This window comes from Nelumbo lutea, chromosome 7, assembly GCF_056320005.1.
Source record: "Nelumbo lutea isolate HS-2025 chromosome 7, American lotus-T2T, whole genome shotgun sequence".
NCBI classification, from domain to species: domain Eukaryota; kingdom Viridiplantae; phylum Streptophyta; class Magnoliopsida; order Proteales; family Nelumbonaceae; genus Nelumbo; species Nelumbo lutea.
In genome coordinates this window covers 19,249,566-19,264,146 of record NC_142690.1, presented here as the reverse complement: position 1 = coordinate 19,264,146, position 14,581 = coordinate 19,249,566, and the positions used below count along the sequence as shown (strand labels likewise).

General features: G+C 38.3%; 1 protein-coding gene across 2 annotated transcripts in view; it reads left to right on the top strand.

Annotated features, from left to right (window-relative positions):
• LOC148845482 (small ribosomal subunit protein bS16m/bS16c-like) overlaps positions 1 to 11,061 on the top strand; it is a 35,486-nt gene extending 24,425 nt beyond the window's left edge. For both annotated transcript variants that reach the window (XM_088953128.1, XM_088953129.1), the window contains exons 3-4: positions 1,276 to 1,321; positions 10,346 to 11,061. In XM_088953128.1, coding sequence (XP_088809254.1) covers positions 1,276 to 1,321; positions 10,346 to 10,580 — 281 coding nt within the window. In that variant the 3' untranslated portion in view covers positions 10,581 to 11,061. The remainder of the gene's footprint in view (positions 1 to 1,275; positions 1,322 to 10,345) is intronic.
• The last annotated feature ends 3,520 nt before the right edge of the window (positions 11,062 to 14,581 follow it).

Genomic DNA, 14,581 nt, shown 5'->3' with positions numbered 1-14,581 from the left:
ACCTCGATTGCCCAAATGAGGTGCATCTTAAGGTTTGCACCTCGTGTAGGCCCCAGAGCAGCCCCTTTGAAAAAAGGTACATGCCTATTGCTGCCTAGTGCACCTGGTGCGCCTTGTGCCTCAGCCCAAGTGTGCACTGTTTTGTTTTTTGATCAATAGCAGAACACAATTTTATTAATGAACATTAAAAGGGTACAAGCCTATTGCTGCCTAGACCTGGTGCGCCTTGTGCCTCAGCCCAAGTGTGCACTGTTTTGTTTTTTGATCAATAACAGAACACAATTTTATTAATGAACATTAAAGGGGTACAAGATGCCACAATAAACAAGGGGAGAGGTAAACTCCCTCAACCTTCCCCAAAGAAATTGTTTATTCAGGATTACAACAGTGCCCAAAACAAGCCATCTCTTTCCACCCTTGCTTAGCAAGTGTATCAGCAAAGGAATTAGCGCTTCTCTTCACCTACTGCAGTTTTATTTCCATACCCTGGGTTAGCCATTTAAACTTCTTTTTTATCTCCTTTGCCTTTTGTACGCCCCCAGGCATGTACCTTTGTTAAATTTTGCACTTTTCTGTTCTTTTTTAAGTACAGTGGCTGGGCCAGGGGCTCCCCTCCTCCCAGACCCTTGGGGCAAGCTCAAACAAGTCCATGTTAGGGTGTTAAATTCTTTCAAAACCCCTATAGCTATTGACTTTAGACATAAGACATAAAGCAGAAAACACTTATCTAAAGCCAAGTCCTCTAAAAGAGATTGGATTGATCACCTTTCTCTGCCTCATTATATGACCTCTATTGTTGTGATTTGAAACACCCTAAAGGAAAGGAAGCTACTATTGGGTGGATTACTTCTTGGAGTCACTGAGATGACTGACTTTATCAAAGACTCAAAGTTAGGCATAAGAGCTGCTGTTGTTTTATCCTGTCAAATATTAGTTGCAGATCAGCCTTCTTTGTTTCTTAGAGAAGAAAGGATACTGAGATATTAACTTGTCTCTTCATCTCAAACGATTCAATCGGGCTAGAGTTTTATTGAATATTTTAGGAAGGTTTTGACTTGAAAATGGATATACTTAATTCATTAAAATAAACAGTATGTACAAGAAAAATACAAAATGTTGAGAGCATAAGAACTATCTCCCCCCTCTTCTGTTCAATCTATTTGTTAATCAAATTTGTACTTTTCTATTAACATTTACTAGCTTTCTGTTAAATGTTTAGTGATTTTATGATTGTAAGCAATTAATTTTTCATTTATTTCCTTCTCATTTTTATAGGACAAGATGGTGGTAAACGAATGGGTCTGAATTTTGATCGAGTGAAGTAAGTTACCATTCTTTTGCAGCCATCTATTATTTGGGTGTAGATATGCTTCCTATTTTATTTATGTTTTTTCATTATTCTGATTAAGATAAGCTATGTTGATCAAGTTGTAGCAGTTCTTTCACAAACAGAAATCATGGAATTATCAAAAGAAAAATGGACAATAATAAGTAAAATGAGCTTCTAATCAGAAGTTAAATCATAAAAGAAGTTGAAAAACAATTGAATTGAAAAGAAGTTTTTTTTCTTCTTTTTTGAAGAAAAGGTAAAGTATGATGTATTAACTTGAAGAAAAGGTCCACTGTACAAACGGTATCTGTACAAGTGAATCAAAAGAAGTTTCAGACAACTGTCAGAAGAAGATAATGAGAGAAGTGTAAATATGCAGTTCAAGAAGGTTATAATGTGTTAAGAGATCAACTGGAGGCAGAATTTTAGAAGTAGATGTATTAAGTAACGGGATGGGAACTTTAAATACTTACACAACCTAGCAAATTGATGAAAAATAGAAAAAAATTATCTCTAAGCTAGTAATGGAGGATGAAGAGTTGACCACTCGAGATCTAGCACTTGTAGCCCCCCTCCCACACACACACACATACTCACTTTTCAGTGGAAGGCCTATCCTGGTTTAGGATTCTAGACAATGTAACCAAGAGTTTAGAGCAATCCTTTGATGTGGAGAAAGAAAAAAGGTGCTTTTGGAATGGGCAAGGTACCCAGCCTAGATGGTTATATCTTATATGATAGGGTTTTGTTAATATCATTGGGAAGTCATAAAGACTTGATAGTTGATAGCTGTTTTTGAGAAAAGTTTGTCAGGGACATAATCATTAGTGTTAATATAGCTTTCATCACCCTGATCCCAAAGGAAAAAGGAGTCTCTCTGCCCTAGATACTTCAGATCAATTAGTTTGGTAGGAAACTTATCGAAGGTTATACTTGAAGTGCTGGCCTATAGAATTAAAGATTTCATGGGTCATTCAATATTTCCTCAAGAAGGTGTTTTTGTTGACTGGTCTATTTTTTGATATGGTTATGAAGTGGTTTGGGTTTGGGGAAAACTGGAGGAAATGGATGGGGTGCCTTCACTCATCACACTTTCTCTTTGATGGATAACTTTAAAATTTTATTGAAATTGAATAAAAGAAATAGCATTTAAAATATGCCTACCACTCCCTTTCTTGCATCCTTTTTGCATTTAGTAGTCCCCAGAAAACTGTTCCCTATGTACTTGTTTTGGCGAAAGTGTCAGCCAATCTGTAAGCTGATCTTTGCATCCATGTGAATGTGATATCCCCCCTCCTTTAATATCTACCAATACTGCCAGTGTTGTTGTCCTTGTTATAATAGCCAACCCACTGCCACTCTTGAATCACCCTCCACTTGCATGTTGCTGTAATTTAAGGTTCTTGCCAATCTCAACCTTGCAAGGCTGCACTTGTTTCAGCCTCAATGGAGTTTCCTAAGCCCATAGGACCAAAATACATTGTTTGGATGGTTCTACACTTATCCCTGATAACTCCTCCAATGCTTGAAGGGCCTAGATTATCCAAGCTACACCCATCCTGCTGCCACCTGCTGCCATCCTCCAATTATATTATCCACCGATATGTGAGTGTAAGTGTTCATTGTCTTAACCTAGTGTGCCACCTTCACTGGTATTGAAATACAACCTCTTTTGTTTTTGTTCTTTCTTTTGATTTGAGGATTCTTTCATTCCTCTCTTCCCATATAGTCTACAAAACTGCAGCTCTAGTATATCTCCATATTATCTTCCCTCCCTTTCTAGGTGGGTTAAACCATGAAGATTTGAATAAACTCTCCATATCAGAAGGAGGGATTTACCTGCAACCAAAGAGAGAAAAGCCAATCCCAAATACTAGTGACAAATGGACAGGAAATTAGCAAATGATAAGTAGTCTCTCCATTTGTCATGCAAAAAGAGTAAAATGTGGGGATAAGTACCAATAGCATCCCCTTTTTTTGAAGAACATCATAGGCATTTATTTTCATATGATAGACTTCTCATGTGAAAGCTCTAATCTTTGGTGTCACTGGCTAGCACCAAATCTCCTAAAACAGAAAAGACTGAGAAAAGGGCAAAGTTGGGAGGGCTTTAAAAAAAGAAGCAACAGAACATTCCCAAAGACCCAAGTGACAAAATTCTCCCATTAGGGGAGGAAGGATCAAGGGACTATCATTCAAGGAGTTGAATAATTCAAGGACCATTGGAGTTTCAAAATTCCTCACACCTTTTCTAGTGCCAAGGTCCCAAGACAAAGCACCCATAGCATATTTAGCAAAGAGAGACATTTATTCTTATAGGTGGTTAAAGAGTATAGAGAAGGAAAACAGTCCTTTAAAAGAATGCGTTGGAGGACCATAGTGTTGGTCTATCATCTTCCCCACAAGTGCTGCTTTCGTGTGAAGACCAAAAAGTTTAAGACGAACAGAATCCCTTGAGGGGAAGCTTTCGTTGGGTTCCAGTTGCCAATTCTAAAGAAGTGGACCAGGATAAAATGGGAGAAGATAGGCCAAACCCAAGATATTCAAGGGTTAGGAGAGATGATTTTGAAGAGGAAGATGACGGGTGGGTAAGCTGCGATTCTTTAGAGGATTACTTTGAAACAGGGTCGAAAGCAGAGAACCACAGTCTAGGGGAGAATGCAGATCATAAAGGGGAGTTGGAAGACACTTTCAGTACAGCCATTCTCTTTTCTGAGGAAGCTGAAGATGTTACCTCTGTACTGAAACCCTCCACTGATTGTAGGGTGTTAAAGGATGCCGAGCTCTCCTTGGATGCTAGGGGGGAAACCAAACCTTGGGTAGAAAAAAAACCAAGCCAGAAAATAGACAATGGGCAGGGGACCTGTGAAAAAATAGCGACTGATCACCAGTCTTCAAACATGGTTATTTCAGCTGGGGATGAACAACAGAGCCTCGGAAGTTCTCACAAGGGTGAATTAAGTCTAGGTTGTGCCCTGGAAAACCCTATTCTGTTGAATGTCCTCCTTTCTCAGACCCAGATATGTTTGTTTTTTCGGGTTTTGATACCAACTCTTGCTCTGCCCCTGTTGATTGTCTTCCAGATTCCAGACCTGCCTACTTGCTGATTGCCCATGGTTTGGAAATTGACAGAGTTGGTGGTTTAGGGGAGATTCAGGAGGTGAGAGGGAGGAGAGGGTGTGGAACTTAATAATTTGACTAGGGTGGAATTAGAGAAGGAGAAGGTGATTGAGAGTAAGGATAGTGGGTCTAAAGTAGTCGAAGAAGAGATGGTGGAGCAGGAGAGGATGAGTGAGAGGCCTGAAGAAGGCAGAAGAGGAAAGAATGAAAAGGGAGAAGGAAAAGAAGATTCTCTAGCTGAATTTGTAGAAAAGCTAGGTTGAAAGTTAAAAAATCCGAATGAGCTGAAAGTTTATTTGAGGAATAAAAAAGGGGAAAGGAAGATGAGAAAAAGGAAGTTAGAGGTTGAAATTGGATGTGGAGGGGGACAAAGAATTCAGTGAGAGGAAGGGTAGGGGAAGGAAAGGAGGATCTTAGGGAGGAAGGTTAGGGGTGGGGGTAGATTAAGTTGGAATAATGAAGATTGTGAGATGGAATGCGAGAGGCTTGGGGAATGTAAGAAAGAGAGCTTTAATAAAGGAGGTCCTAAGGAAAGAAAACCCAGACTTCTTTCTAATCCAGGAATCTAAACTCATGGCCTTTGACAAGAGGTGGGCTAGAAGCGTATGGAGAGCAAATGGCCTTAGTTGGGTAATGAGCCCTTCTTGGGGTTCATCCGGTGGGTTACTCACTTTGTGGAAGGATGAAGTTGTGAAGGGAGTTGAAGAATTATATGGAGGATTCTCAGTTTCTGTCAAATTCAAGCAAGTGGAAGATGGGTACGAATGGGTCTTAACTAATGTTTATGGCCCTAATAGCTATGTACAAAGGAATGAATTATGGGAAGAACTAGGAGATATTAGAGGTTTGTGGGAACGACCTTGGTGTCTAGGAGGGGATTTCAATGTGATTAGGTTTAGTGAGGAGTGCAATAAGGTGCGAATTGTGTGACAAAGGAATACTACCAATATGAGGAAGTTTAATGAGTTTATTAATGCTTTTGAACTCAAGGAACTAGACCTCTTACATAACAGTTTCACTTGGTCTAATCTCCAAGCTGAACCAATTTGTTCCAAATTAGACAGATTCCTATTTACTACAAATAGGGAAGAACATTAGGGAGACCTGGTATCAAGGGCTTTACCTAGAGTTACTTTGACCATTGGCCAATTCTGCTAAGTAAGTTTGAGACTGGAACCAGTGGACCCTCCCCTTTCAGATTTGAGAATATGTGGTTGCATCACTCGGGCTTTAAGGAGAAAGTGAAGGACTGGTGGAATGAAAGCAATCCGAGGATAAATTGGGCAGGAATGAAATTCCATTGGAAGTTAAAAGAGCTGAAAGTCAAAATCAAGGAGTTCTTCACTTTGGGAGGTTAGAAGAAAGTAAGCAGCAATTGATTAACCAAATTGAGGAATTAAATGCAAAGGAAAATCTAGGTTGCTTTGGGGAAAGGGACAAAGAGTTGAGAAAAAATATGGAGGACACACTTTTTAAGGAAGAAATTAGTTGGAAGCAAAAATCTAGACACAAATGGGTGAAGGAGGGAGACAGGAACACAATTTTTTCCGTGCCATAGCGAATGGCAGAAGGAAGAGGAACTTTATTTCTAAGTTGGTGGTTGATGGTACAACTCTAACCCAACAGAATGAGATTGCAGGGGCTTTATGGAACATTTCAAATCCATTTTCAGAAGGCCCCTAAATAACAGATTGCAGATTGAAGGTTTGGATTGGCCTAGGCTCCCTGAAGGGTTGATTGAGTAGTTGGAAAGAATGCTCGAGTTGGAAGAAATAAGGGAAGCCATCTTTTCTATGGATAGAGCTAAAGCTCTAGGTCCTGATGGTTTCACGATGGCTTTTTATCAAGACTGTTAGGAGATAATTAAGGATGACATCCAAAGTGTGTTCTTAGAATACTTTGAAAGAGGGGTGATTTATCCATGTCTGAATTCTACATTTATTGCCTTAATCCTAAAAAAGGAGGGAGCTTGTCACCCTAAAGAGTTCAGACCCATCAGTTTGGTTAATAGCCTCTATAAGATCATTGCTAAGGTTTTATTCAAAGAATTAGAGAGGTGCTTCCTACAGTCATTTCCCCTAATCAAGGCGCCTTTGTGAAGAATAGACAGATTGTGGGTCAAATCTTAGTAGCAAATGAGAGTGTGGAAGGTCTAAAAAGAAGAGGGAAGGGATGGTGTGCAAATTGGATCTAGAAAAGGCTTATGATTTGGTTGATTGGTCTCTCTTGTTGGAAGTCCTAGAGTCCTTTGGTTTTGGGCAGAGGTGGTGTAATTGGATAAAAGGGTGTATCAGGACTTGCCACTACTCCATACTGGTGAAAGGCAGGGTGGTAGACCACTTCCCATCTTCTAGAGGTATCAGGTAAGGGGATCCCTTCCCCCCTTCCTTTTTACCTTGATTGCTAAAGTTTTAGGGAGGCTTATTGAGAAGGCAGATTCTAGAAGCTTGGTTAGTGGTTGGAGAATTGGGAGGGACAGGGTTCCGGTCACTCACTTACAATTTGCAGATGATGCAATTTTGTTTTGTGGTGGAGAGGAGATTAGGTGGATTAGGAATTTAAAAAAGGTGATTAATGTGTTTGAACAAGTGACTAACCTCAAAGTCAATTTTGGTAAGAATTGTATGGTCGACATTAACATGAGTGTTGGAGATGTGGAAAATAGGACTCGAATTTTGGGTTATGAGATTGCTCAGTGGCCATTGAAATATCCAGGGCTTCCACGAGAGGATAATCCTAGCAAAAGGAAAGGAGTTTTTGGAATCCGGTGATTGATATATTCACAAAAAGGTTAGCCTCTTGGAAGAAAAGCTACCTCTCTTTGGGTGGTAGGATAACTTTGATTGAGTCAACCTTGGCTAACCTTCCTGTTTACTTTCTGTGTGTGTTTAAAATTCCTAAGGGAGTGTGTAGGGTTTTGGAAAACTAATGAGGGATTTCTTGTGGGAACCAAGGGAGGAGAAAAGGGACCATAAAGTTAGGTGGGATTTGGTTACAAGAGCTAAAAGTGATGGTGGGCTTGGTTTGGGAAACTTATAGAAAAAGAATGAAGCTCTTCTAGGGAAATGGTTATGAAGACTGACAAAGGAGGATAAGCTGTGGGCTCAAGTAAACATAAGTGCTCATGGGCAAGAGGCAGATGGCTGGTATACGGGAGTCTCATCTAGGGATACAAGAACTTCTTCTTGGAAGCCCATCCATGCGATCCATCCTTCCTTCCTTCCTCTCATCAGGTATGACCTTTGCTCTGGCAATACTGTGAAATTTTGGGAACATATTTAGGTAAGAGACACTCCTTTGAAAGAGCAGTTCCCTTCCTTGTTTTCCCTCTCAAGGTTTAAAAATGATCTAGCAGCCACCTTCCTAACCTCTAACTCTGCTCTCGTTTGGAAGCTGGGATTTAGAAGGGACCTTAGAGATTCTGAATCGGACTCCATTGTAAATTTGCTTAAGATCCTGGATGAGGTAGTTATTGACCCCTCTAGATTGGATAGTAGGATTTGGGTTCCCTCTCCCTCGAGTATCTTCTCTTGTTCTTCTTTTTTCAAAGAATTAACCCAATCCCCTCTGGCCCTTGGTTATCCTTTTCCAGTCTTCGAAGTTTAGGGTAGACCAATTCCTCCCAAAGTAGGTGCTTTCTGTTGGAAAGCTGTCTTAGAAAAGTGTAACACTTGTGACTTTCTTCAAAAGAAAAGGTCTAATTGGAGTTTATCCCCACACCAGTGCATCCTATGTAAGGAGAATGGCGAGAGCTGCTATCACTTGTCAGTCCTGTCCTTTCGTATAAGAAATCTGGTGTTGATTTTTCTCTCCTTTTGGATGCAGGTGGCCCTCCCCTCCAAATGTGCAAAGCTTGTTTAACTCTACTTCAGTGAGGGGTTTAAAAAAGAGAGGTAAAATTTTGTGGAGATGTGTAAGAACATCTGTATGCTGGACGGTGTGGGAGGAAAAAAATCAAAGAACTTTCCATGAAAAAGAAAGAAACAAGAAATCCATCATTGAATTAATCTCTGTGAGGGTGGTACATTGGGTCAAGACTATGAAGCTCTTTGAAGGTTACTCAGCAGGAGATATCATTAGAAATTGGAAAGTGACTTGGTCTGCTCCCTTGAATACTTCCCCTATTCCAGCTTGGACTCCTCCAACTATGGGGTTCATTAAATTGAACTTTGATGGCAGCAGTGAAGAAACCCAGGCCCTTCAGGTATAGGTGGAGTGTTCAGGGATGAAGAAGGTTGAATTATTGTCATGTTTTCAGGACCTATAAGTTGGGGGGATTCTCTGAGAGCTGAAATTTTGGCAGTTTTGGAAGGCATTAAAAGGGCCCAGCAGCTAAATATTAAAAAACTGCTGGTGGAAGGCTACTCTAGGCTGGTTGGCTGTTGGCTGCAGAAGGAAGACTTAAGTCTATGGAAGTTCTTAAATGAGAAAGAAAATTAACCAGCTCACTCAGAACATGGAAATTCAGGTACAGTGGTCCAAGAGGAGTGCTAATTCTATGGAAGATTCTTTGGCTAAACAAGGGGTGGGAAGAGCTAATCTCTTTTGGGCATTGTTGTAGTCTGTTTTATACTTTTAGGGAGGGTTAAGTGATTTTACCCCTCCCTGTTGTAACTTTCTCTTTTCTATTCCTCTTAATAAAAGTTTCTATTATTGATAAAAAAAGGGAACCTTTCCTAACCAAATAACTTCCCTAAAATGTGTCTTGCCACCAAAGCAAACATCAAAACGAGTGAGTTGTAGAAACTGAGTATAACATGAATCGCTTTCCAAGGGGAGGTGAGAGTGACATGAATTGCCAGACCTGCATCCTAGCTGTTAGCTGTAAATCATGAATACTTGTAATCACCTTATGCCATAATTTGTATGTGTCGACTGGAAATTTCCATAGGGCTCAGTTTGAAAGGAGTACAAATACAAATATGTAGAGTGCAAAACCTTGTATTTTGCAAGTATTTGCACTATACATATTTGTATTTGTACTCATTCCAAACTCAACCTAGATGTTTTCCTAACAAGACCTTATTCTTCAACCCCAACTTATCTAGTCCTAAACCTCCATATTCTTTCTCCTAGAAATTATTTCCCATTATATTATTGACTCATCACACTTTACAATCCTAGTAAATGGGAATTAATAGAATGCTATCAGCTAAGAGCTAACTTAGACAGGGAGGTCCACTATCTCTCTTTCTTTTCTCTCATTGTTTCAAGGCTTGAAGATATGTTGTATGGTTTTGTATATGAAAAGCTCCTTGTCTTTTAGGCATATTTTATGGGACATTGCTAACTTCCAATGTGAATATCAAACTTTCTCAGATACCCAAAGTTTCCTGTTTTCAGTTGCAAATGGATGTTTTTTTCAGACAACACAATAAACAACTCTGGCCACACCCTAGTTTTGCGCCATCTGTTCTCAACACATGGAATTTTTTAAAAGGCAATGCACATAAGCGCATGTTTCTCATTGTCGAGGATGGGGTGGTGATGTGCCTAATGTTTAGTTACTAGCAGATCTGTACTCGTCTGAAAAGGTTTTATGCCACTGGCTTCTTTGCAGGCAAGTATAGGAGCAAGGGCCTTGGGAGAGATGATTTCTTTAGGGCTACAAGATTAAACAGAGATTCCTAAATGCCCTGGATACATTTTTGTTGGTAGTTCCATTCTAGATGGTTCTCGTTTATGTTCTGTTATTCATATTTCAGAATGTTGTATCCTTTTCTAAGATGGTGGTTGGTTTCTTCTAAACTTTCCAAGTTATTGTAATGTATTCTTGTTAGTAGATGTTGAGTCCTAATTATATTATTTTCTTGAAGTGAATAACATGGATTATACTTGTATTTGATTTCATCGTTTACTTGTTCTGCCTTCGATATATTTTTCTTTCTTCCCCAGGTATTGGTTATCTGTAGGTGCCCAACCTTCAGAACCTGTTCAACGTATTCTCTTTAGGGCAGGGCTTCTACCACCACCACCAATGCTTGCAATGGGCCACAAAGGTGGACCCCGTGATACCTGTCCAGTTGATCCTTTAAGTGGACGATTTGTGACCCCTGCAAAGCCTGCTGATGGTGATCAGGTCAAAGAAGTAGACAGTGAAGGGAGTGATGTTGAAGATGACAAGTCTTGACTCATGATGGACCCGGCTATTCTTGGATCTATGTTGTCTCGGGGGGTGGGTGGGAGGGTTGTTTCAGCTTCTTCATTTCCTAATCTCACACCAAGGATGGGCTTAATTTTGCAACCTTGTGAGAACTACTATAAGCCAAAGGACATCTTAGTTCTATAAAAGATGATATTTTTGAAGGATTTTTTTTTTTTTTTTTCTGCCTGCTAGTAAGAGTTTGGCGGCTTGGTGGAGAATTTGATACTTCCAATCCAGGGGGATTATGGTAGTTCAGCTTTTTAGATCTTGATTAAAAAATCGTCCTTATCTATGCAGAAGAAACTTCAGGTTTCCTATTCCTTACACGATCCATAATGCATCATCGTAGGGCAGTTAATGACCTGCCAACATCCAACGATCTTACCTCCCATTGCTTTTGTATCAGACGGTTTACATTCTTGTATTTGTATTGTTATTTTGCTATATTCGACCTTATTAAACTGCAGATGCTATGGATTCAATGCTTTGGAATCATGGGGTAGGACATATGATTGCGGGTTTAAGATTCAGTATGGAGATTGGGTCGGTCGAGACCCGTGCAATAGGAATTGGGGTATACGTGCAACCCCTGATCATTATAAAATAAAGGGTTTTTTATAGTTCAGCCCACCCCTAGGGGGAGCTAGGATTTCTAGGGGTGGACTGAATCCTGCCCGTGGATTGATGCTAAATTCACGGGCATGATGTGGTTTATAGGGGGGGGGGTATTAGTAGGTTAGGAGAGGGCTGTAATTCAGATTTCTGAGGTGGATTACAGTTCACTTATCCCTAAAATAAAAAGGAAAGAATAGATTATTGGCCTTATCGTACCTATACCTATTATGAAAAAAAAGTATACAAGTACAGAGATATGGACCTCAGCCAGTGAATCTTAGACCTTGGTTATTGCATGCAATAGATTCAGTCACCATTTCCCACATTTAATTTGGCTTTGTTATCAGAATTAGCATAGCTGTTTTACACAACTAAACTTGAAAAGGCATATAATTACGGGGCTTTTCTGATTGGAATATTTGAAGTCTACTTTGCAGTTTGCACCCAATGTTTAAAGGATTAATAAGTATCAGTCCATGTAAGCCATGTTTGCCGTTATATGTAAGCTTATGGAATGACCAAATTTTCATTCCATTCCACATATATCTATGGTATCAGTTTATAGTATTGGTATGCATCAGCTGATTCAGACCTGATTTGTAAGGTCGAAACGTAGAGTATTGAAAAAGCAAATTTAAGAGATATGCTTTAGATATACATAAAAGGTTGGAAAAATTAGGATACACATGTATACCCTAGGGAAACTCCAATAAATCTCAAAAGAATACATCAATAGCACTTGGTCCAAAGTCTTTAGATGATTACAAATGGAGTATATACAAGATTCAAAATAAACACAATGTGTGCAATACAGCTTGTATTTTATCAGTATCCAAAGGCATGGGCACATGGAATAGTGGAACATCACATACTGTTTATGGACCTATTGTAGTGGTCATACCACTTCTAAAAGTTCACAACTCAATTAACTTCTTTTTACCATCATCCAAACTTTTTGACATTTTTCATAGGCTGTCATGGTAGTTGGTCGGCCAACATATAACCAATTACACCTTGCGGTCCAACATTGTTAATTTGTTAGATCTATGGATTTTCTCCAAAAATTGAAAAAATCTAAAAATTATAAAAAATATTTTTTTATATGTTTTAAATGATTTTCATAGCAGGAAAGAACCATAAGATGGATCTATAAATGACATATTAAACTCATTGTTATAATGATATTTTATGCCAAAATTTTTGTCTTGTTTTTTAGAAAAACCTAAAAATATATTTTTTTATGTATTCTAAATGACTTCGTGATAAGGAAAAACCAAGGTTCAAAATGTCCATACGCCCGATATGCCATCGGGTGAATCAATACACATTTTGGTCCTTTTTTTTTATTTTTTTTTGCAACCGGTTCAGGGGACCGGTTTAGGTATTCTCTACCCCCTGAATCGGTCAGACCTCCGATATACCCATTGTAGGGGCGTATCGAAGGGGTCCCAGAACGATACGTATCGGCCAATACGTGTCAATACTTTGAACGTTGAAAAAAACTATAAGATAGATCTATTAATGATCCATGAAAATCATTGATCTAACAACAATTTAATATGTTTTGTAATGATTTTTTAGAAGATTGGAAGCTCAAACATTGTTTGATATATTATTTGTAAAGCTATTATATCTTATATGATATTCACATGTTCTAAACTACCGCATTGTTTGTTGTAATATATTATTTCATATAAACTATTAAGTGTGAATTTATTATATATACTTTATTCATAGTTATTTCAACCCAGGGGTGGAGACAGGGGAGCCATGCCCCCCCCCCCCACCCACTAAATCCACCTTGGGTTTTGGCCCCCCTCAAGAAATTTTTTTACCTCTGCCCCTATTTCAACCTTAGATTTATTATTATTGATGTATTTGTGGTATCTGTAATAATTTTCCCAATATATCTAAGCAAATCCACATCTTTCCACCATATTCATGCATATCAAAAGTGTATTGTGATATATATATTTATATTTTATATCTAAGCTTACCAATATAATACATGATGAACCACAGGGGTGTAGGCTGGGTAAGAAGGTGCCCTCTCTTTGTTCTTAATGATAATAGATTGCTATTTCAAGACCTAAATTTTATGCAAAGATTCAGAGGTTATAAATGAAGTATAAAATTAACATTTTTATGCGTGTTTGACCTTTTGAGACATGACGGAAATTCTCCAATTAAAGAACACTCGTTATAAATTTTCATAATCAATTTTTTTTTTTTAATTTTTTTAATGCACTAAGAAGAGAATTAACTAAATGATAAATCTTAAACAAATAAAATTGTAAGTAGGTATGACATATTGGTATTATTTGCAAGTTATTGATGGTTCAAATCTTCTTATTTCTCATATCCATTCTCTTTTTTTTTTTTTTTTTTCCGAATAAATGTCTCTCAATCCATCTTTGCAGATCTTGGAATCTTTAAATGAAAATGAAAAGCTGGAGGATGAATGAACTTGAAGAGAAATGTATTTTGTTGGCAGGTGATCCAAACGCCAAAATGGAGCTGTCAATGCGTCAAGTCAGGGTGGACCAATCTTGAACCAATTATTAATTGCTTGTTTTAGATAGACCTAGCCAGAACCAAACCAATTATTAATTGGAATAATCAGGTCTAATAATGGTGAGTTACTAGGGATCTAGTGCTTATTTGGTTGTGATGCTTGGAGACATACTACCCCATCTTGTGTAGCCCATTTCAATCTATGAAGAATAATTGGGTCTGATCCAATTGTGCTTGACATTTATATTTAGTAATGAAAAATGACTAACTTAGAAATTCATTTTATAATATAACCCAGTGTTTTCAACCCGGTTGAACCTCTCAAACTATCATCCCATCAAGATTTTAGGTCCGATTTGAGTAAAACCCAAAGAAAGGTAAAAAATTGTTGACTATCTAAAACCGTATGACTCAAGTGGTTGGACCATTTACCCATTCGACCTGATGACTGGGTCACAAGTTGCACACTAATGCATATTCAAATTTCGAGAAGCCATAACTTGGTACTCAAATGTCTGATTAAGGTGATTTTTTTTTTCATTTTCATTAAATTTTTGAGATCTATGCATCCTAAGGCACCAAAGGCGCCTTGCTCAGCTATTTTTGCCAAAAAAACACTTTTTTTTTGCCTCAAATTGCAATTTTTATTATTGTTTTACAAATAAAAAAAAAATTAAAATTAAATATAGGATAATATATATTACATGTAGAATATAATTATATATTATTTATTGATAAAATATATGTTTATCAATATACATCCATCTTGCTAACATAGCACAGCCCAACTTGTTCAACCCAGACAATCGAAATGGTAACCCATGACCTGAAGGCAAAAATGATTTGGCCTCCAAAGT